The sequence below is a fragment of the Leucoraja erinacea genome, chromosome 3 (assembly GCF_028641065.1).
Source record: "Leucoraja erinacea ecotype New England chromosome 3, Leri_hhj_1, whole genome shotgun sequence".
NCBI classification, from domain to species: Eukaryota; Metazoa; Chordata; class Chondrichthyes; order Rajiformes; family Rajidae; genus Leucoraja; species Leucoraja erinaceus.
The window spans coordinates 28,674,892-28,697,416 of record NC_073379.1 but is presented as its reverse complement, the minus strand read 5'-3'; the positions used below and the strand labels follow the sequence as shown (position 1 = coordinate 28,697,416).

The 22,525-nt window shown below is 42.2% G+C and overlaps 1 protein-coding gene across 7 annotated transcripts in view; it reads left to right on the top strand.

The window, feature by feature from the left end:
* bnc2 (basonuclin 2) overlaps window positions 1-22,525 on the top strand; it is a 533,367-nt gene that overhangs the window by 171,030 nt on the left and 339,812 nt on the right. The window contains exon 1 of one of the 7 annotated variants that reach the window (XM_055632362.1): window positions 17,468-17,585. The exons of the other annotated variants lie outside the window; for them this stretch is intronic. Within the exon in view, the coding sequence (XP_055488337.1) occupies window positions 17,583-17,585 (3 nt within the window). The 5' untranslated portion in view covers window positions 17,468-17,582. Of the gene's footprint in view, window positions 1-17,467; window positions 17,586-22,525 lie in introns of those variants that run through there. 7 annotated transcript variants of the gene reach the window in all.

Below are 22,525 nucleotides of genomic sequence, written 5' to 3'. Positions count from 1 at the left end.
TGGAATTCTGCAATAAAAAAAACACAAAGATAATGGATCTGAAAAAGCGAGCTCCTCCTCTGCGGACGCTGCCTGACCCGCTGGGAATTGCCAGCATTTTCTTTACTGCCATTCTCAGGACTATTATCTGGGCGAGGTTGGCTTTGAGAGAATACGGCCGCGAATGGAACTCTTTAGTTGTACCCTTTCCGTCTGCTGAGTTTGAAGGTGGAGGGATGGGATACCATGGTTGGTGGGAGGCGATGGCAGTGTGAAACCCAGCGGGAATGTGGCAGAATGCCCCATTCGCAACCTGCCGCTGCTCCGCTCCAGCCACACACGCAACAGCAGGAGGCTTCGACGCAACCCTGTATTCAGCTTGGCCCCTCGGCGAGAAACTGCAGTGTTGCTTTTGAAGATGGTAATAGATAAGGACACGTGTAGGATAAAAATGAGGTTAATAGATTGATGAAAGGCAGATTTTAATGCGGAACAACTCGGAGAAAATATGTCCAACACTGGCAAAGAGCGATACAGAACATTTGAAACAGTGATTAGAATGCAAGATATATATTCCTCTGAAAGGGGGAAAAAAGAAGTATGAGATTCCATGAATAAATAAAGACAAGAGACCAATTGAGGGTGTTGAGGCAAACGTTAACCAGCGGTGACGAATAGAATTTGAGGGGATTAGAATTTGAGGGGATTAGATGTAAAACGCATTAAGAAGGGAAAGGGGAACTCTGGGATTAAATGGACAGGGAACATAAAATAAAATGGTCAAATACAACAGGGAATATATTCAACCAACGAATCAAACCCCGAGCTAAAACCCGTGCTCCAGACAAATTGTACCCACCCACATTTGTAGCTATTTAATAATCAGTGAGAAAAAAAAGTGCAGATGATAAGTAAATGGCTCAGATAAAACGTATAGTTAAGAAGGGGGGAATAGGACGTTGTCTTTACACCCTGGTAGGAAAAAAGTAACGGAACACTACTCGGTTAACACGGAAAGCAAGTCAACATATAGAAATTAAAAGTCCAATAACGATTCGGCAGTGTGGATTTCAACATGAAATGTGGCTTTCAACATGAAATATCTTGCTCGAGAAGCCTTTCTTGGCTTTCCGACGTGGAACAGAAAGACTAGACAATTCCAAAGTAAATTAAAAAAAAAAAGAGATAAGTTAAAGTCCTCCCAAAAGACAAACAAACGACAAAAAAAATATGGAGTCAGAAGAAAGCAGAGAGTTGGAATAAAAGGTAGGCACAAAAACGCTGGATCTCCTCTCATGCTGGACAGCTAGCGTCTCTGGAGAGAAGGAATTGGCGACGTTTCACGTCGAGACCCTTCTTCAGATCTTCAGAGTTGGAGGTGGCTATTCCCAATGGTAGCAGGTGGGTAGTGCAGATTCACAATGTCGTTGTTGAGACCATTGCTCTTCTCGATTATATTAACAAATCAGACTCTTAATCCAGAGCACAATTTATGAATATTACTAAATTGGCAATACTGGGGGGGGGGGGGGGGGGGGGGGGGGTCACCAAGTTCCAGGAGTGCATTGATCACCTTAGATAATAGGAAAATAAGTCACAACTGAAGTACAGACCAGATAAATATGAGGTAGCACATTTTGATAGGAAGATGTGAGGCTGAGTGGAGTTGGCAGAACAAATACACTAATAACTAAACGTTGCAGTGCATGTTGGCAAAGTTATTGTACAGGCAGAGCACATACGTTTATTTCCAGAGAGATAGAATTTATAGGTAGGGCGATTATATTAAAATTTCTTGGTAAGGTTTCATTAGACCACGTTTGGAGTGTTGTGCACAGTTCTGGTCAATGTAGAAGCAATGGAAAGGGTGCAGATACAATTTACAAAGATTATACCAGAAGTGTGAAGGTGGACATATTAAGGATGAATAGTCTGGCTCTCTTTACACATTTTTAATCAAAATAATTATTCAATTATTAAAAAATAATAATTACACTACAATAAAACAAGCCAGAACCCACCACCATAATACAATACAAACATATATCCATAATAAATTACTATACAACTATGTTACAATCCTTATTGAGGATACATTCAACACCCTGTGGAGCCCGTGGACAGGGCGTATTCCCTTTCTAACCCCACCCAGGCACGGACGTAACCCCGGAAAAGGAGGGGGGGGGTGTATTTAAAATATGATACAAGCCTTTAAAGCAATTAACCTTTTTTGTTGAAGGGAATGCAACTAGTTTTGGGGAAAAGTATAATTGGAAGATTAGAAAACCTTTCACCCAAAGATTGGCGAGAATGTGGAATTTGCTCGCGTAGAGTATTGAATGGAATAGCCCAGTGCACATGGTGAGTGTCCGAGCAAAATGGTCAGGCTTCTGGGCCACTGATCTGACGCATATGTGAGTTTAAATAATTTCAACAATTGCGAAATTTAAACTTGAGTGAAATACATCAGAATTTATTTTTATAAACAAGTCTCAACAATAGAAGCCACCGGATTGTCCTAAACACACTTCTGCTGAAGAAAGGTCTCGACCCGAAGCGTCACATTCATTTTATCCACATATGACGTCTGTCCCGCTGAGGTACTCCAGCAGTTTGTGTCTATCTGCTTCACTAATGTCCTTTAGAGGATGAAATGCGCTGTTTTTGATTAGCTGGTCCAATATATGACTGCAGACCCATTTCCGTTCAGGGACGATTAGACATACGCAATAGGAGCTGAAAAATAAAAATTGCAAGCCATGGCCATATCCATAGAATGAATAAAACAACGGGAAGGCTGAACAGGTTAGAAAGTGATAGTTAAAACTGATGGATTTGTCGATGGGGCATAAATGTTGACAATATATTTCCAACTGGTATTCAGTTTGAGGAGAACTTGGTGTTAGCAGGTTGGCCCCGTCCTTCTCGTTGAATGAACTCGCAGGTTTCTGAACAAACTCCTCCTAATTGATCCTTGGCCTTCTCCTTCCCCGAATTCCGCGGCCCTCAAGCGCAAGGCAGGTTAATAATTCTAAAGGGCGAGGCCAGTATTATTGCCCGTGGACTGAGCGCTGGACTTTGTGGAACTTCGGCAGCGTGCCTGGTACCATCAGCTCTGGTGATAGTTAAAATACTTGTCAAGGAAACGTACAGACATAATGTTTCTTTTACACGCGTAGTAGTGTGGATGGACTGCCGACCACGTGTGAAGAATTGTACCAAGATGTTAAACATTAGAATCGTGTTGTAGTTCAAGACGAATCCGCTCAGAATTCCAAGTATTCCAACTTATTTTTTGAAGAATCCGAAAGTTGTTCCATGTTAACCGCGAGATCTGGTCCATGAAGAGTTAACCGTTAACATTTCAGGCCCGAGGTTCGGTCAGCTGATCCACTATGAAGCTTTCCAAAAATTACTCAACCCCCCCGTGGGCTTGTGATGCCTTGCAACTTAATCAGTGTTTAATTACTGTCTGTCTTTGTGACAGTAGTTAGCCTAGTGTAGTGGTGGCTGAGACCGTGTGTAACTAGCGTGTAAATTGCAGGTTCGAATGAAAGTGTGCGATTTGTGGGTGTTTAAGTGTGCACGGGAACATAAATATGCGTAAGAATAATTTGGAGGCGTTCAGATGCGTGAGGGGATAGTGTTTGTGCTTGAGACTGTGTGCATGCGCGGGCGGGCAGGCGCGGACACGAAGTGCAGGAGCAACTGAATCTGCAGACTTTGGAACTTTTCTAAAGTCTATTGCTGACAGCCTCGGCTGCTGCATCCTTCCCCCTCCTGTCATGCGTGAAGGATGAGACCTCGCAGAACCGCCGCAGTGCGAGCACTGCTCCCCAAGGCTCGACAGCCCTTGTAACGAAGCTGAAGGGGCAAAAATGGGCTGCATCTTTTTTTTAAGTGCTATTCCCTGGTTCTTGACTGGAGGATGCCTTTCCCTTCTCCCTGTTTTTGATAAATTTACAAAGTCAAACCGCTGACACAGATGGATAATCCAAGTGTGCAGGGTGAAGAGTTATAAATTAACACATTATTCCCTCTTAATGTGAAATACTTGAGAATGCATTTCTCCAGTCTCTGGCGTCTGTACAGTGAGGGCTCGCATTGTACTCTTCAAGTGGCATTGATTTGCTAAAGCGCTGATTTAGCACGCCGACCCAGCTGCCTTGCCGCTCCAGTGTTGCAGGCTTTGCTTCTCCCGCTGTCTGGCCACACACACTGGGCTCTCGCTGGCTGCTTACGCCAGCTTTTCCTCCTCCTTGCTTCTCCGCACTGTCCCAAGCAATATGTCATTAAAATAGTATGGGCAAGTCGCACACGAATTAAATTAAATACGTTAGCTGGAAGACATTGCCAAGAGTGTGCGGCGAAGCTCCACAAACAGGGAGGGGACTGAATGCTGGGTGGGGAAGGCTCGGATACTTCAGCCCGGGAAGCAAGTCGAGGGCAGAGAGAGCGAGGGCTAGCTGAAAGATTCAATTTGCACCGTCACGAATGCATCTTTCCCCCACAGACAGGGGCCTGGATGTGGGGGCGAGGCGGTCGCCGACGCACTAAAACCACGAGAACGCTGCTAAAAAAATGTCGAAAGCCAGTTGGCGCTGCGGCGTTGTACTGCCAATGTTTTCCCACTTAAATTGACAACATTTAGTCCTTGCAACGCATCGGTTTTACCCCGTGGAAGAACAAGCTCGAGAGGCCAAATGGCCTACCCCCTTCCCATTTGCCACTTGTAAAGGGGTACCTCTGACAGAAAGTATTTTATTGTTTCGGACAGATTTACGATTTGAACCTGATCTTTGATTTGAACAACCGTCTTGCCGCCTCAGTCACACTCGCACACACAGTATACACATGCACAAACATATAGCTAGCGTCGCCCACACTGTCATCGATACACTTTCATAATACACACGCATTATTACTGAGTTTGAAATTGCAAGCTGGCATGCATGAAATTACAAGGATGGTCATTCAGTTACCAACTAGACAAGTTATAGCGCAAATAATCTTATAGTTACACCATTATTGAGCACTTGACCTGAACAAAAATGGGGTTAGCTCATCTCTTCCCATCTCTTAACCCAACAGGTTTTTGTTATTTGCCATTATTTCTTGTCTGTGTTTCACAATAACCCACAGCAAAAAGTGGCGTGTGTCTTGCCGCCAAATCCTTGTCAGTGTTACGTTGTACCCTCTCACTGATCGAGTGGTTTCTATGTGACCTCAAATAGTTCTTCCAGTTGTTGATGTTGGAATGCAGCAGGAAAACTAACCAAGGTCTAACCTTTCTCTGCCAAGCATGTGGTTAATAGAGATCATTAGAGAGTAGGGGGAAAATAAAGCTTAAAATGATCAGGGAGAGGAGATGTCTTTAGTGTAATAAAAACACGTTGAGAATTAGATACTTATTGAGATTCAAGAGATTGAAGATTCAAGAGCATTTATTTGTGATACGCATTGGATGTAAGCCTGAAAAAAGCATCACTGCAGCTTTAGGGAACATTAGATATTAGCAACAACAAATAAATATGCAATAAATTAACAGCTATTCTAAGTAAACCAGACCATGGTAGTGCAAATATCAAGGCACTTACAGTAACTATAGTAGTGTAAAGTCTGTCGTGGTTCAGTGCTGAGGTAGAGTTGTAGTTGGGGGTGTACAGGGTGGTTCAAGAACCCAGTAGTTGATGGGAGAAGTTGGTCTTGAATCTGGAGGGTGCTGTTCTCAGGCTCTTGTACCATCTTCCTGATTGTAGCAATAAGAAATTGAGGCTGAGGAGGTGTGGGTCTTTGATATTAACAGCTACTTCCATAAAAAGTATTCTGATGGTAGGGAGGGCAGCAGCCATGATGAAACGGGCCGTGGCCATCACTTTCCGCAGCCTCTTTTGGTATAAGCATTAGAATTACTGTACCACTTTGCAACCAGTCAGTATGCTCCCCACTATACACCTGTGGAATTTCAATAATGTATTTGGCCACATGCTGAATTTCCTCAAACTTCTGATGAGTTAGAGGTGTTGAGTCCAAGAGATGATGCAATATATTTGCATATCAGACCAAAAGTAAAGATTGGGAATAAACAGATCATTTGTAAGTTAGTAAGATGTGACTGCTGGGGTATTGCAGGAGTCACTGCTTCGACAGTACTTTCCGCAACCCACTTAACAAGAGAAACATCAAAAAATACAACGGAGGAATAGGCCCTATGGCTTACCATGTCTATACCAAACTTGATGCCAAATTAAAGCTAATCCATCTGCTTGCATATACTCTGTATCCCTCTATTACCTGCCTATTTTTCTCTCTAAATGTCTCTTGAACTTTGCTATCATATCTATTTTTTCCACCTCCCCGGCAATGCATTTCATGCACCTGCTACTCTTTGTGTAAAATGAATTGAACTCATTTACTCGCTCTCTCTCTCTCTCTCTCTTTTTCTCTCTTTCTCTCTCTCTCTCTCTCCCCCCCCTCTACATCCTTTAGTATTTGACATTTGAACCCTGGGGAAAAAAAAGACACTGACTCTCTACCTTATCGAGGCCTCTCGTAATTTTATACACTTCAATCAGATCGCCCCCCTGTTTTTCTTTTTTCTTTAATCAAAAAATGTAAACAATTATTACAAAATAATATTTGCACTACAATAAAACAAACCAGAACCTACCACCATAATACAATACAAACAAATATCCTAAATAAACTACTATACAAATATGTTACAATCCTTATTGAGGATGCATTCAACCCCCTGCGGTGCCCAGCGGTCCCGGATATCCCCCAAACGACTCGTGGACAGGGCGTAGTCCCTTTCTAACCCCACCCAGGCACAGACGTACCTCTGGAAAGGGGGCAGGCAGCCAGCTCGGGCAGAGCCCATCAGGTCGCCCCTCAACCTCTAATGCTCGAGTGGGACTAAGGGGAAAAAAAGTTGTTCGGCATGGACTTGTAGGGCCGAGATGGCCTGTTTCCGTGCTGTAATTGTTATAAGGTTATATGGTTATAAACGATCCAAATTTTTGCAAACTCTCTTTATAGCTAATGCCCTCCGAACCAGGCAACATCTTGGTGAACCTCTTCTGCACCCTCGCCAAAGCCTGTGATGCAGTGACCAGAACTGCACACAATACTCCCCATGTGGCCAAACTAAAGTTTTAAGTTTCATGTTTTAAAGAGTCTGAAGAAAGTTCTCGACCCGAAACGGCACCCATTCCTTTTATCCAGAGATGCTGCCTGTCCCGCTGAGATACTCCACCATTTTGTGTCTATCTAAAGTTTTACACAGCGGGAGAGTCTAGGACCAGAGGTCAGAGCCGCAGAATTAAAAGGCGTTCCTTTAGGAAGGAAACCAGGAGGAATTTCTTTGGTCATAGGATGGTGAATCTGTGGAATTCATTGCCACAGAAGGCTGTGGAGGCTGTCAATGGATATTTTTAAGGTTGAAATAGATAGATTCTTGATTAGTATGGGTGTCGGGGGTTATGGGGAGAAGGTTAGGAGGGAGAGAAATCAGCCATAATTGAATGGCAGAGTAGACGATGGGCTGAATGGCCCAATTCTGCTCCTTTCACTTATGATGTGCCAACTTCTATGTTCAATGCCTTAACAGATGAAGGCAAGTATGTGTATGCCACTTTTACCATCTTATTTACCTGTATTGCCACTCTCAGAGAGCTATGGACTAAGCCACAAGTTTCCTGTCCATCAATATTGCTAAAGATGTTACAATTTACTGCATACTTTCCTCACGCACCTGACCTCCCAAAATGCAGCATCTCACAATTGCTTGGATTAAATTCCATCTGCCTCTTCTCTGCCCAACTTTTCAACTAATGCAGCTGAGTGGATCAAATACCACATATCTTAGGTTGCTGATGTTGCAAGACTACGTGGAATTATGATTAGAGGATGCAAAAGGGCTTCAAGGGATTGTGAATGTATGGAATTCCCTCAGCCCTGTCTATCTAACTTTGTGATGTTCCTACAACCATATCCCCCTGACAGCATGTCACTGATGAAGGTGATGTTGGAGAATGACAACATTTTATGTGAAGTTACTCTTTACAGTTAAATTTTCTGTGGATGTTTTTCCTTATTATCTGTTTGCCTATTGCTGAGAAAGTCATTAGAACCAGCTCTGCAGGTTTACTACCAATAAACGCTAAATCGAAGCAGGTTTTGTAAATACCAATCTCTTCTACAGTCATTGCACCATTATGCTGTTTTGCATTTGTCACCGTATTTACTATTGTATCGATCATCATAATATATAGTGTGCATTTATTCTAAACGCTTCATGTGACAGGGCATTTCATTACTGATATACATGACAATAAGCTGAGTCTGAATCTGAATCCTCCTCGGACCTGTCCCAGTAATAACATTGTAGTTCCTCGGCCAGTGTGGTGCTCCCTCAGTCCTGTCCATTTGACGATGCAGTGCTCCCTCAGTCCCATCCATTTGACAGTGTTGTTCTTCCTCTGTCTGATGCTTCCTCCCTCTCTGCTGTCCCCTTGATGGTGTTATCTAAATCTGTACTGCACCAACTTCATTTATTAACCCAATGTTGCAATAACTCCACAAATGACACATTCTACTCCTTGTTACTTTACCAATACAGAAAAATAAAATGTGTTCTGCAATTTGTCATGCAATGTGATAGGACAACTCGGTCAACAATCTCAAAAGCTTGAATATGTGTAAAAAGACAGTTTCTTAATTTCTATGAATAGGAATTAAAAATACTGCAAATCTGAATCAATGATTACTATTAAAACACAAAGTACTTGTGCTGCAACATCAGGATAAGTGCTCAACCAAGAAAACCAAGCCCAAAGCCAAGGTTGTATCTAAACTGCTTGCACACACTTATGCTAAGGACAATAACTAACTCCGTTTGCAATAATAGGCTATCTACATGTTAACAAGCACATAACAACTGTTTATGCAGATGCAAGTATATAATTGAGAAGATACTGGTCAGCTCTGGAAAAATTTCTGCTCTGCAAAACCGGATGCAGAAAATGTGTTGTTCAGACTATTCTTCCCTGTTTGTGCGACAATTGCCTGGCAATGAATTATTTTCATTTTCTCATGTTTTAACTTTGTAGATCAGAGCTGTAATAATTTTATTTTATTTGATTCTCAGAAGAGATGTAATGTGGTTCAAGTATTCTAGCAAATGATTAGCATCCAAATGATTTCTGATTTGCAAGCCATTGAAACATTTATTCTGCAGTTCTTTTACTTCGGCCTTGTTTTGGCTCGTATAGATTTGGATGTTTAACGGGATCCATTTATCCTTCTATGTCTTTCTTTGCATCTCTTTCAATATTCCTTCACAGTGATTCCAGATTTCTAAAACAAAAATGTATTTTGAATTACGTCAGTATGAAAAACGATGTCAGCACTAGTTTGGTTATAAGCATAGTACAGCTTCCATGAGATTAGTTGTTATTGAAAATGAAAATGCTCAGTGCCAACTTTTAGCACCTGGTTCTCTTTGTCATGAATCTTGAGGTGCAAAGTCACTTCATAATTACAATTTTGTTGTTTAACCCATCGTCAATTGAAGTAGGGCCCTGCATATTGTAACCAACATAAAGCCTCTAACCTAAGTGCCATGTCCCTCATTAATCACTTTTACTTGCTGTGAGAAAATGCAAGTCACTGTTTTATTTCTTTGGGTGCTAACGTAGGTGTTCTCTTTCTTAATGCGATTTTACCAAAGGGGAGATCCATTACTTGACTGAAATCTGCGTAGAATTGCTGTGCCAGTTTGCTTCGACAGAACTTGTGACAATAGGACTAATAGGGTTCTTCTGCATGGCAGGTAAACATGTTCCTCATGTGTGCAGTGAGCGGAAATGTCCCCATTGCCGATGCGGATGTGTTGATGACCTGAGATGCCCATTCCTTTCACTGGCATCTGCAATCTTCCAGACTTCAACCTTTGCTATGAAAGAAGTGTTGTGTTATCCAAGGTGCATAATTTATGAGGCAACTTGCTGAAAGTTCTTGAAATGTGTTGTGAATTTCCCTCTTGACGGGTTGATGGTCGGAATGTTACAATGCCAAGTGCAGCACCACTGCATCATAAACCAATTGGACTGACCCTGATGAAACCAATCCTTTTATATTCTTTTGGCTGCTAATCTCTCTCCACATGAAGGGAATTAGGGGTGGGAGAAGGGGTGGTAGCGTACGAGCTGAACTGTGGGATGGGTGTCCCTTTCTGATAGTGTGTGTGACCCTGACCCTATTGAATGATAGTAATCTGGGCACACTGTATCACTTGGGTTTGCAACTTGTTCGTGACCACATAGCACAGCTGGTAACCAGATGCTCCACACATAATTTGGATGTTCTGAAGAGAAACAAAAGAAGTGTTTTGTGGGTAGAGGGGTCTGGTTGTAGTTTATGATTTTGCTGCCACAGAGCAGAAGCTTGACGTGAAACAAATTGTATTCAGCTCCTGTGCAGAGAGCTTTATTAGGGTTGTGGTACTGGGATTTCATAGTACCTCTCATGTCTTGGGAGCTATATCATCCAACAGCCATGTGCGATTGGGCCTGGCTTTCACTTCTCATTGCAGACCTTTGAATTTCCCATGAGATTATACTTCACATGCAAAGAGAGAGCTGAACATTAGACATTCTACCTCTCCAGAGCGGGGTGACTTGGATCCCTACTTCTAATGAACAAATGAAAGCCATTCAATGAATGAATTAACTAATTTATTTATTAATAAGTTTATTGGCCAAATATTCACATACAAGGAATTTGTCTTTTTGCTCTGCCCGCAAGTGACAACATGACAAACAGTGACAATATTGCATTGGGGGTATAATGAAAAGCCTGCTTTAGATTGTAGATGACAATGTCATATAGTTGTATCATTATTGGTCCAATTGCTCCAATAATTGGTCCAGTAATCAACTATTGATAGTTTAATTTAGAGATACAGCATGGCAAATGGTCCTTTGACCCACCGAGTGCACGCCAACCAGTGATCCTCTGTACACTATGTACACCGTGATCCTACACTCTATGTGCAATTTACAGAAGCCAATTAACCTACGAACCTGCATGTCTTTGGAACGTGGGAGGAAACCAGAGCATCTGGAGTGAACCCACGCGGTCACAGGAAGAATATACAAACTGTGCAGACAGCGCCTGTAGTCAGGATCAAATCTGAGTTTCTGGCACTGTAAGGCAGCAACTCTACTGCTGCGCCACTGTGCTGCCCTAAAAAAGGATAACATAAGACAGTTGGGTGCCATTTGATGTGTGGCACAAGCAGCACAGATATTAAGCAGAGGTTCACTGCACGACCAGAATCATGTCATCAACTGCAGAGGTTTAAGCTCTGGATTCCCTCCCAGAGCTTCTTCGCCTCTCTCTCCTGCGTTGATCCTTCTTGAAGCCTAATGCCCCTGTCACACTTAGGAAACCTGAATGGAAACCTCTGGAGTCTTTGTGCCCCACGGAAGGTTTCCGTGCGGTTCCCGGAGGTGTTTGTCAGTCTCCCTTCCTGCTTCCATTACCTGCAACCACCTGCAACCTCCGGGAACCGCACGGAAACCTTGGGTGGGGCGCAAAGTCTCCATAGGTTTCCGTTCAGGTTTCCTGAGTGGGACAGGGGCATTACTCTTTAAACAAGGTCAGCTTTCCACATATCGCCGAAGTGTGGTCTTGTACCATTTAAAGACAAACCACACAGACAACATTCCTGTCATGAGATTATTATTGCTATGAAGGTTATAAGCAAATGCTACTTGTTCATATCTGTGAATATAGAAAACAAAACTAAATAACACAAATAGACAATATTATTGCATGTCTGACTGGACATTAATTGTTTTGCTCTCTTTGCAAATAGTAAAATTGAAGGTAGTTAAGACAGCCCTGTGCTTGAGGCCCATTATGACCGTGTAGAAATAGGACATGGTGGAGTGTGGCGGCGCCTAACATCAGCGGCTCGACTGCAGTCCGTCTGTCTTTTTTTTAATTTTTGTCCCGTTAGATGTATGTTTTTGGTTCTAATTTTTATTATGTTTTAGCTGTGTATATATGTGGGGGGGGGGGGGGAAACCGTTTAATCTCTGCCTTGTACGGGGACCCGACTTTTTCCGTCGGGTCTCCGGTGTCGTTGGGCCTAACATCGTGGAATCGGCGGTGGCCTCCAACTGGAACCAACCTGAGGGCTCCAGTTGCGGACTCGCCATCGCGGAGCTGGCCGACTTCGGAGCGGGGAGCGTTGTGGTGGCGTGTGGCTGCAACCCGACTTCGGAGCTTCGGAGGCTCTGGCCACAGGCCCGGTGGACAGGAACATCGGGAGGTAGCATGTCCCTGGTGGGAGACCGCTTTTCGGAGCTCCCGCAACGGCAACTTCTCCCGCCGGAATCGCGGGGTTTAAATAACTCGGAGCGGGGCCTAACATCGCCCGGCACGGCTCAAACGGCCACGGGACTTACCATCGCCTGCCAGGAACTTTAACATCGTGAGCCCCAGTTGCCTTGACGCTGCAGTTGGACTGCTGGATCGCGGGAGAAGAACAAAGGGAAGAGATAAGACTTTTGCCTTCCATCACAGCAGTGAGGAGGTGTTGGAGATTCACTGTGATGGATGTTTGTGTAAATTGTGTTAAGTGTGTGGCTTGGTTTTTTTTGTAATGTCATAACTGCAGGAATGACATTTCGTTCAAACCTGTTTGAATGACAATAAGAGGCATTCTATTCTATTCTATTCTATTCTATTCTATTCTATTCTATTGCTTGCAGAATTAAGAATTGTTTCTGTCCTCCTGAAAATTCTTGTGTTAATGTGTAAGAAAACTGTTACTGCTCCTTATTGCATTGTGGATAAAATGAATAGCCTGCTTTAGACTGTAGATGACAATGTCATACAGTTGTATCATTATTGGTCCAATTGCTCCAATAATTGGTCCACTTATCAACTGGTAATAGTCTATCAGTGTTTAGAAAGCAGAAAATAATACAAAGTCTTGTTTCAAAGTCTGTTTTCAATGAGGCCCTTAACCTATTTGGCATGTAGGACTCCATTTCATCAGGACAATATACTAACATTTATGATGCTTTGCAACATTAAAGTCCATTTCACATGACTAGGTTTTACACACTTGAGTGTAATTGATAATTCAATAAGTTAAGAAGCAATAGAAAGTATTAATTAATTTAGTGAACTTTTTGTGAAAGTGCACCCAAAACCATCTTTATTGGCAAATGAAGAAATGTTGTACTTGCCTCAAATTTTGCATTAAGAATAATTATTAAGTCCACAAGCTGCCGTCCCAGTTATCCTGATTCTCCAAGGTGCATTGTACTGTTATCTTGATGAAATAAGACAACACTACAGTGCATCTTGGAGAACCAGTGAAAACACTGAAACACCTAGTGCTTGCGAAGTTGCTGTGCCTCCACCAAAACATGGTCGAAAGCAATAATTCTTTTTCAGTCCCATGTTAGCAATTATTTAGCAGCATGACAAATCTCAACGCCCACTAAACTACCTCTCTAGCCTGGATAATTTAACTCTGCAAGTGTGCCTTCAGAACATAATTAATGTTTCAGATTCAAGAAGGAACATTTTTCTCTGTTTTATTCTTTTCTTGATCCCATCCTTCGTTCTCTCTCTTTATGTTGCTTTCTAAACATGAATTAAATATAATTTACACTTTGTTCTTTGCCCTTCCTGGCTTAGACTCAGCAGGTCTGCGCAAATTCATTGATCTAATTGGTAGAAGAGCCTTGCTCAATCTTTCTTCTGCTCATGTGCTCCACATGTTCCCTGCAGGGGGCCATGTGGCATTTCAGCCTCCCAATAAAAGCCAGCTGCTTCCCAACAGCCTGAGGGAGTCAGCAGCATGCAGAGTGTACTGCGCCTACACCACTGGCTGCAAAACCACCCATGTGTTTTGATAGCACATCTATAAATATTTTCAAGGCATTCCAACACTTTCTACAATACATATGACATATTTATTGGGCATCCTTTTAATGTGGTAAAACAGGAGTGCTAATAGTCAAAAATGACATGACGTTGTCACAGCAAATTTCTGCCCTACCTTATTCAGCCAAGGTGCATGATCAATGTTTGACTTTGGCTTCAAATTGTGCATATTTTAAATGGCCAGAGGGTGTAACCGGGATGTCAGAGAGATTGTGTCAAGCTTCTGAAGCACTTTAGGAAATTCCTGAGGTAGCAGATGCAGTAAAATAAGACAGGAACACTTTAGACTCTTAAATCCTGGACTAGATATTCGGGCTGAAAGACTTCAGAATTCAAGCTCGTATTATTAAATTTCTCCTTTTATAATACATGCGTTTGGAGATGCATTTATGGAGACCAGTCAAAAAGTTAAATAACACAGAAACAAGCCTTTGACCCAGCCATGTCAATGTTGACCTTCAAATGCCCATTGATAATAATACTGTTTATCAATGCTTAATCTGCAAACTACTATGCTGGTGATTCAAGTACCCATCCTTTAAAATAGTGTGAAGATGTTCCCTTTGCATTCGCTATTTCCTTGCAATGTCGCTGGGGTCTATTTGACCCTTCGAGTTCATGCCGACTCTTATAACAATCCCATCTATCCCTCCCCTCCATTATTTTTGTTGTAACACATTTTCTCACACATTCAATAACACCCACCGTGGTGCCGTTAGATTCTAGCTTGATTGGATGCATACATTTTCTCAACAATGTCGCCCCTAATGTTAGTTATTGAACACAAAATATATTGTGGTAGAAATTTAATTTTGTTTTGCGCGGGGGGGGGGGGGGGGGGGGGGGGGGGGGGGGGGGGGGGGGGGGGGGGGGGAGGGGGAAGGGGGGGGGGGGGGGTGGGTGGAGGGGGTGGTGGTTTGTGGTGGATGGTGGAATTGACTTCCTAGAAACCATTCCTGTATCGCAATTCCATCATGCGAAACTGCTTCATCTGTGGATAAATCCAGCGATGTGAATTGAAAATATTCTCTTGGCGTCTCTTTAATTTATTTTCACCTAAATTTTGTAAGAGCATTTTTTCAGCCCATATCCCAGATTCCTTGGTAGTGGTTTGTGAATTTTGTAAGTGTGAATTTCCATTACTCAAATGGCTGTACTTTGTACTATAACCATTCCCATCCACTTTCTCTCATATAATTACCAAATCTGCCTGTTGCATTCTGTGTGTTTCTCCAACTTCACCTTGAGCCATTCCTGCCTCTTGCCTTAACAAACCCTACTGGAGGGGTCTCACCTGAATTGTACAGCAGTTTATTTGTGGTTATCTTATTTCAATGGGGCCTTGGAGTTATAATTTTAATTAAAATGTATTTCGACTACAGTTTCAGAAGTTACATTTGTATTCACGTTCCTAAATAGATTGCCGTTCTTTCATCAAATCCGAGAGTGGAATGCTGTGGTGGGGGGGAGGGGGGGATGGGATTACAGGAAGGCACAGAAAGTGGGAGGGGGAAAAGGTTAGGAGTCTCAATCAAGCGGAAATCAAGGTTCAAGAACAAGAGCATGCTTGGAAGTTTGACAATTCATTTGTTGCTGATAAAATGGTGTGGCAGAATTACAACAATAAATTCACATGAATATGCCAACGTTTCAATAAACAAATAATAGAAAACATTCCTTTTCTACCTTTCACTTTAATCAGAAGGAAAAGTCACAAAGTAAAAATTGGCAAATTCCTATATATCTCCATTCAAAGATTGGTAACTGGCATTCACTCTGCTTCTGATGATGTGAGGCACAAGGATTAGGCCTTCAAATATTCAGTCTTTCAAATTGTTTGATTGGGCCTCTTTTTGCTATATTGAGCCTTGCTTTACCAATACTCTTTTTTTTTTAAAGATAACATGCTGGAATTAATCTTTGTTGCTCCAGCACTTTGTGTCTTTTTTTGTAAACCATCATCCGCAGTTCCTCGTTTCTCCATATTCTTCAATTACATTGAGCATTATGTGTGTGTTATTTAGACACATTAGAATTAGAAACTTGCCATTTTGCAATTTTCTAAACAAAAGCTATTTACAGTCTCATGGAATTTAAGCAATGAAAGAGGACATTTGGCCCAATGTGTCCGTACCAGCCCTTTGAAAGATCTGTTCTATTAGACTCACTTCCTCTCTACAGCTTTTACTGGTGTTGTGGGCTTGCAGCAAAGTCATGGCTGCTGAGTTGAAGAGGAAGGGCAGATGACAACAATGGTATTGTGAGATGTAAAACACCCATTGGTGGTATTGTACATGACCATCCTCAACGACCTACACATTAGTCAGCTCTGTAGCAGCAAACCTTTATATTTGCTTTTTAAACTTTTCTACCAGTGTGAGACAGTTATCTCTTGATTTTCTTTGGGTTACAAGCAGCATAGAAAGGTTTGCCCCAAATGTTAACGTTTGAGGGACATCATCCACATACACAGCACACACCTGGTGTGAAAGAGAACACTGGGCTTCTGTGCACCAGTATGTTTGCATTTTCTCACTGGTCTCACATATGCTTTATGTCCTATGCGACCATACGGGCTCTGTATACACAGTGGTCTGTGTGTGGCTGTGCGTATTCATGTCTCTCTCATTTGCTTTCTTTATCCCAATGAATTTATTTTAAATTGCTATTGTTATTATTATTATTATTTGTATTTCCCCCTCTGCTTTACTAACAAGAGTTAGTACAGTTTTCTGCAGTGGCTTGAATGAGCAATCCTTAACTGACTGCAAACTGGTGGTAAAAGCTTACATTAGGGAAGGGGGAGTCTGATGAGTTAATAGTTAACTGAAAGCCAACTCATCCAGCAGTTCCCCACTAGCTCAGATTAAAATCTGGTCACTCCCAGCTGTAGTGACTCCCCAGATCACTACTCGAGTCAGAAGTTTTGTGTAAGTGATGCACATCACAGCCCTCGCACAGGGCAAAGATCAGAACTGGGAGCAGGGTGGAGTAGCAGGAGGTCAAGGGGAGCATTAACAATCTCTCTATACTGTGCGTCTGTGAACTGCTCTCTGGTGAACTGAACACAGTGTGCAAGCTTCTTGGCAGTGTTTAATGGCAGGATGATTTAGTCTGCTGCGACTACTGCATTCCATTCAGGTTAAACCAGGGAAATGGCATTGTGTTAAAATTCCAAGTCGCATAAATGTTTTATTGCCACATGTGTGTGCAGATCTCAAGGGATGAAGGAGGAGGTAGTGTTGAGGGGTGGGAGGTGGGGGGGTGGTGGGGTAGCTAAAGGAACTGGAGGCAGAATACTTCCTTGGAAAATGTTACCACTGGTGCGTGAGACTGATTTACTTTGACGGTCACTTAAGAGGATTTCACATTTCTTAACCAGGGCTGTTTAAAATCTTGCAGTTGAGACAATTAACGGCTGAAGGAAATATGACAAGACGCTTGCAATGGACTTGGGGGGGGGTGGGGGGGGGGGGGGGGGGGGGGGGGGGGGGGCAAGGAGAAGGAATGCGCCAGAGTGCAGCAGAGTTGCCTGCTTGTGAAAGTGCCAAGAGCTGTTTTCACTGTCTGCTACAGGCTGGGAGCGATCTGTTCACTGTGTACAACTGACTCGGAGGCCAAGGCGGCTCATGGTACTGTATGTTACCGCAACACTCCCTCATTCCTTTTCACCCTCTCTCCTTTTCTCTCTCTCTGTCTGTCTCATTCTTTATTTAAAGGCAATAAACTAGTAGGAATGCAAATGAAGAGATGCATGAAAATTTTTAAAAAGTAAATTGAATTCATCAAGTTAAAAGTGTTTAATGAAATGTTTTGTAGAGCAGGAAATTGTTTGAAACCAGGGACAAGTTTGGAATTGGGGGTGAAAGGAAGTTTTGCATTCGCTTTGAGCTGTGGCAGAATTGCTTTTAGGAAAGTGAGTAATGTTTGCTACACAGTGCTCCATTTATTTTGTGTCACGGTGAAGTTGTTTGGGAAGTGAAACCTTGGCTTCTAAACATTGAAAGCAGGTCTGTGCAGCAAAAGTCACTTGAGTCATTGCAAATTGCTTCAGCGTTCGCCATTTCAAACATTTCCTTCAATTATTTCCTCAGTCCACTACTCTCCCATCTACTTTGATCCTACTTGGTTCTCCACTCAATAATTCATCCATACGATGCAGTATTTTAATGGCTACTTACAGGGACATTCTCTAACAATATGGTATCTTGGGAGATATTCCTCACCTGTGATAGACACAAAAAGCTAGAGTAACTCAGCGGGTCAGGCAGCATCTCTGGAGAAAATAAATAGGTGATGTTTCGGGTCGAGACCCTTCTTCATAATGTAGAAGGATCGTCTGTAGAAGGATCCTCTGAAGAAGGGTCTCGACCCAAAACGTCACCTATTCCTTTTCTGCATAGATGTTGTCTGCCCTATGAGTTATGCCAGCTTTTTGTGTCTATCTTCGGTTTAAATCAGCTTCTGCAGTTCATTCCTACATATTCCTCACCTGTCCCAGGCTGGCTTCCTTAGATAAATAGATCATTTTGACTGTGGTAAGGATGTCAAAGGATAATGGATGGATGAGCAACTCTAATTAATCTAATTATCCCATTGAACCAGAAGAATGTTGTTCGCCAAGAACTTACTTGTTTGGGACTTCATTTAAAAGGACTTCGTACTTCATGCTTAAATTTGTGGGGCTTGTTTTGTTGGGAGTGTGAGATGATAGTGACACAATGAAGGAAGATCTCAAATAATGATGGCGTTATCCTGTAACCAAGGTGTTTAAAGAAAGACGGAGAAGATAAATAAAAGGAGATGCATAAGAATTAAAGGTTGCACAAAAAGAGGGAAAAGAGATAGGGATAAAAACAGAATGGGAAAGGTTGAGGAATAATGGCATAGTTTTTATTTTTCCCTTTATGGGCTAGAAAGATAAAATGGCATAACTGGAACAGATATGTCCTCAGTTTAAAGTGTGTTATTAAGTACCATCCCTAACTTTCTGCAACATGTTTAGTGGGCAGTTAAAACACACCAGCAACTTTAGGTATTTTGAAACTCTTGCCACATTTCTTCATGGACATACGGTCAGAATGTTTTACACACTAATAATGGTAAGTGTCAGTAAATGCTCAATTTTGGTGATGACAGTCTTTCCTATCAAATATATGGGGTGAAAAGCTTCTATGAAGTGCGCTATGACTCTCTTTAGCAACTTTAACTCAGCAGCTTTTGTTATTACTGAGTAGTAGCAGCAGTAAGCAGCTTTGCTTCAGTACACTGCAAGGCTCTATGGTTCAGTAATAGATGGTCTGATCGTGGAAGCAGGGTGGACTTGGCATGGAACGTGCTAGGAGTTTCTTGACATACCATGGTTTTGTATCGCTGCATGTTTTGGTTCATAATGTTTTTGTTCATTGAATAGGGTTGTTGTTGATGCACTTATATACACTGCTTTGAAACAGCAATAAAACACTGATTCTGGGAGCATATATTAGTGCCCCAAGAATATTTGAACGTCTTCATGGTGTTAGTATCTAAAGCAACAAGCATTTGCCCTTCGAGAGCACCTTCAATGTTGCAAATGTCCCAAGGTATCACTTGGGAGCAAAGCAAAACAAGATCTGACATTGAGCACTGCAAGCAAGCAACTGAATGTCTGTTCATAGAGGTGATATTTAAGGAACGTGCTGATAAATCAGAGAGAGGCAAATAAATGGAATTTTAGGGAGGAAATTCCAGAGCCAGACCCATGGTTGCCAATTGTGGAGTCATTAATACTGGAAATAGTTAGAACTGGTTAAACACAGGGCTTCTGTAAATTTGCATGATGCCAGGAGGTTTCTTGTTCCTCTCTTTCACACATTGCTTATATTCCCTATCTTTGACTTTATTTTGAACAAATTGATTGAAAGTCAAAACGTATCTTTCATTATAGTTATGATATCTATGAAAGGAAGGAGATGATCTATGGCCCATGTTGGCTTTGTTATGGTTTAGATTATTGTCATATACTTCAGGATGCAATGAAATACATTGTTCACATGAAACTCACAGAGCAAACAATATAATACAGTAATGATAAATATAGCAATCATTACGACACCAAACAACAGAATGGTGTAAAATTGTTCTGCAAAATCAGTTGTGCAAAAGAAGTACAATAACAGAATAATTGAATGATGCAGAGTTAAGAGTGAGAGTGCGTGGATGCACCTTCGAGGATGGGGTGTGAAAGAGGTAATTTGTTCAGGAGCCTGATAACAGTGGGGAAGAAGCTGTTCTTAAATCTGGTGCCCAAGGTTTCAAACTCCTAGAAGATAGGAAAGTGAAAAGGAAATGGCCAAAGTGGCAGGAATTCCTCAAAGCACTTTCACCTTCCTGATGCAATGCACCATAAAGTGATGAGTTTGCATTGGACTGGGTTGTATTTGCCACTCTCTGCAGGTCCAGGTTCAGAGCAGAGCAGTTGCCACGCTAGGCTGAGATGCAACCCATTAGAATGTTTTCTATAGCGCATCTGTAGCAGTTTGACAAGTCAATTTTTCGGAGATGGCTGAGTAAGTAAATACACCATATCATTTTCTTGATCATTGCTTCAGTGTGAAGCAACCATAATCATAATCATACTTTATTAGCCAAGTATGTTTTGCAACACACGAGGAATTTGATTTGCAACATACTGTCACCATACCACTAAAAAGCAACAAAACACGCAAAATACATTTTAACATAAACATCCACCACAGCGACTCCTCCACATTCCTCACTGTGATGGAAGGCAGAAAACAACTTCAATCTTCTTCCCTACCTTGTTCTCCCGTGTTCGGGGGCCTCGAGCCTTCCGTTGACGGGAGGATCTTAGCTCCCTAGCCGGTGGTCGTGCCCTCCGCATCGGAGCGATCAAGCTCCCGCATCGGGGGGGATCTCGGCTCCCCACGCCGGGCGATCAGATCCCGGGTCGGGGCTAGTCAAACCTCCTGCGACTTTGGAGACAGTTTCTACCTGAGACAGCTCCTCAATGTTAAAATATGCAGGCCGCAGTTGGAGCGTCGATCCCAGGCAAGTGATCGCAGGCTCCGATGGTAAGTCCATGGACTTGTGGTGGGACTGCAAGGCCGCCAGTTCCACGATGTTAGGCCGCAGAGCGACCGGAGATACGATCTGGAAAACAATCGCATCTCCGGCAAGGTAAGAGTTGAAATAAGTTTTCCCCCCGACCCCCTCCCCCACCCCCACATAAAACAAACCAGAGAACATTAACACAAACATTTAAAAACACACTAAAAATAACAAAAGAGACGAAAAGACAGACAGACCGTTGGTGAGGCTGCCAGGTTAGGTTGCTGGTGATATGGATGTCTAGGAACTTGAAGTGGTTGATCATCTCTACAGCAGCTTTGTTAATGAAAACAGGGTTGAGTTCATGCCCTCGCTTCCATAGCTTAACAAGCAACTCTTTTTATCTTGCTGACATTAAGGGCCGGGTTATGATCTTGACATCATGGCTCAATCTCTTCCCTACATCTTGTGTCGTAGATCTGGCAGACAACAGTGGTATCATTAGTGAACTTAGAGATTGAATTGATGTTGTATTTGGCCATATAGTCATGGGTGTACAAGGAGCAGAGCAAAGGTCAGAGTGCATATCCCTGAGGTTCTTCATTATTGAGGGTCAGGATGGTGGAAATGTGCCCAATTCTAACTGGAAAAGGCTGTTTTAACTGTTTGAAGAGGAGCTTCATATACAAAGTCGTCTCTCTCCAGTGCCATTTTCAGTGGCAGGACAATTGTTTCTGTACTTCATTGTGGTTTCATATTTCCTATTAATATAACATTTCTCAGAACAGAAAGTGGCCATTCGGTCAATCAAGGTCGTGCAAGCTCTTGGAATTGACAACACATTTTATCATATTTCTTAACTTACTCCCCATAGTCTTGCAAACCCCCTCAATACTTGGCTCCAAACACCGTCTTTAGATATCCTAAACCCTCAGTTCTATCCACTTTCATTAAAAATCCCTCTTAACCACCTGTAGCTGAGTTTCCACTTTCATCGTTTATCGGAGACTTTATGCTCCCTGCCATCTCGATGCGATTTGTTTAACGTGCATAAATGCATCTGAAATCATGTGATTTTCCCCTCATTGCCATAGCAAGCTGCTGGTCACAGTTCAGCCACAGTGATTTGAAATACCTTTGCAACATAATGAAGCTTAATTTTAAGTAAAGAGAGGTTGATTATTCCTTGTGGTGATGTTGCAGTTATAGATAAAGGATGCCCCCAGATAGCTGCCCCCATCAGTATTTTTTGTACAACACACAATTCTCATAATTTTGGTACAATAACTTACATATAAGGAACATGGACATTGCTGAGTGGATAACATTCTTTGAAGTTTCTCTGGCGTAATATGTTCCTGAAATTAAATTTCTACCAACCATTTGTTAAAGTCCATTAGCATCTGTCACAATTAATCACTTCACTTCTTGTACCTTTTATTCTGGGGAATTCTTTAAAAAAATCATGTTCAGCCTTCCTCACAATTATGATGAAAAGGTTTATGGGGTCATAAACGTAATG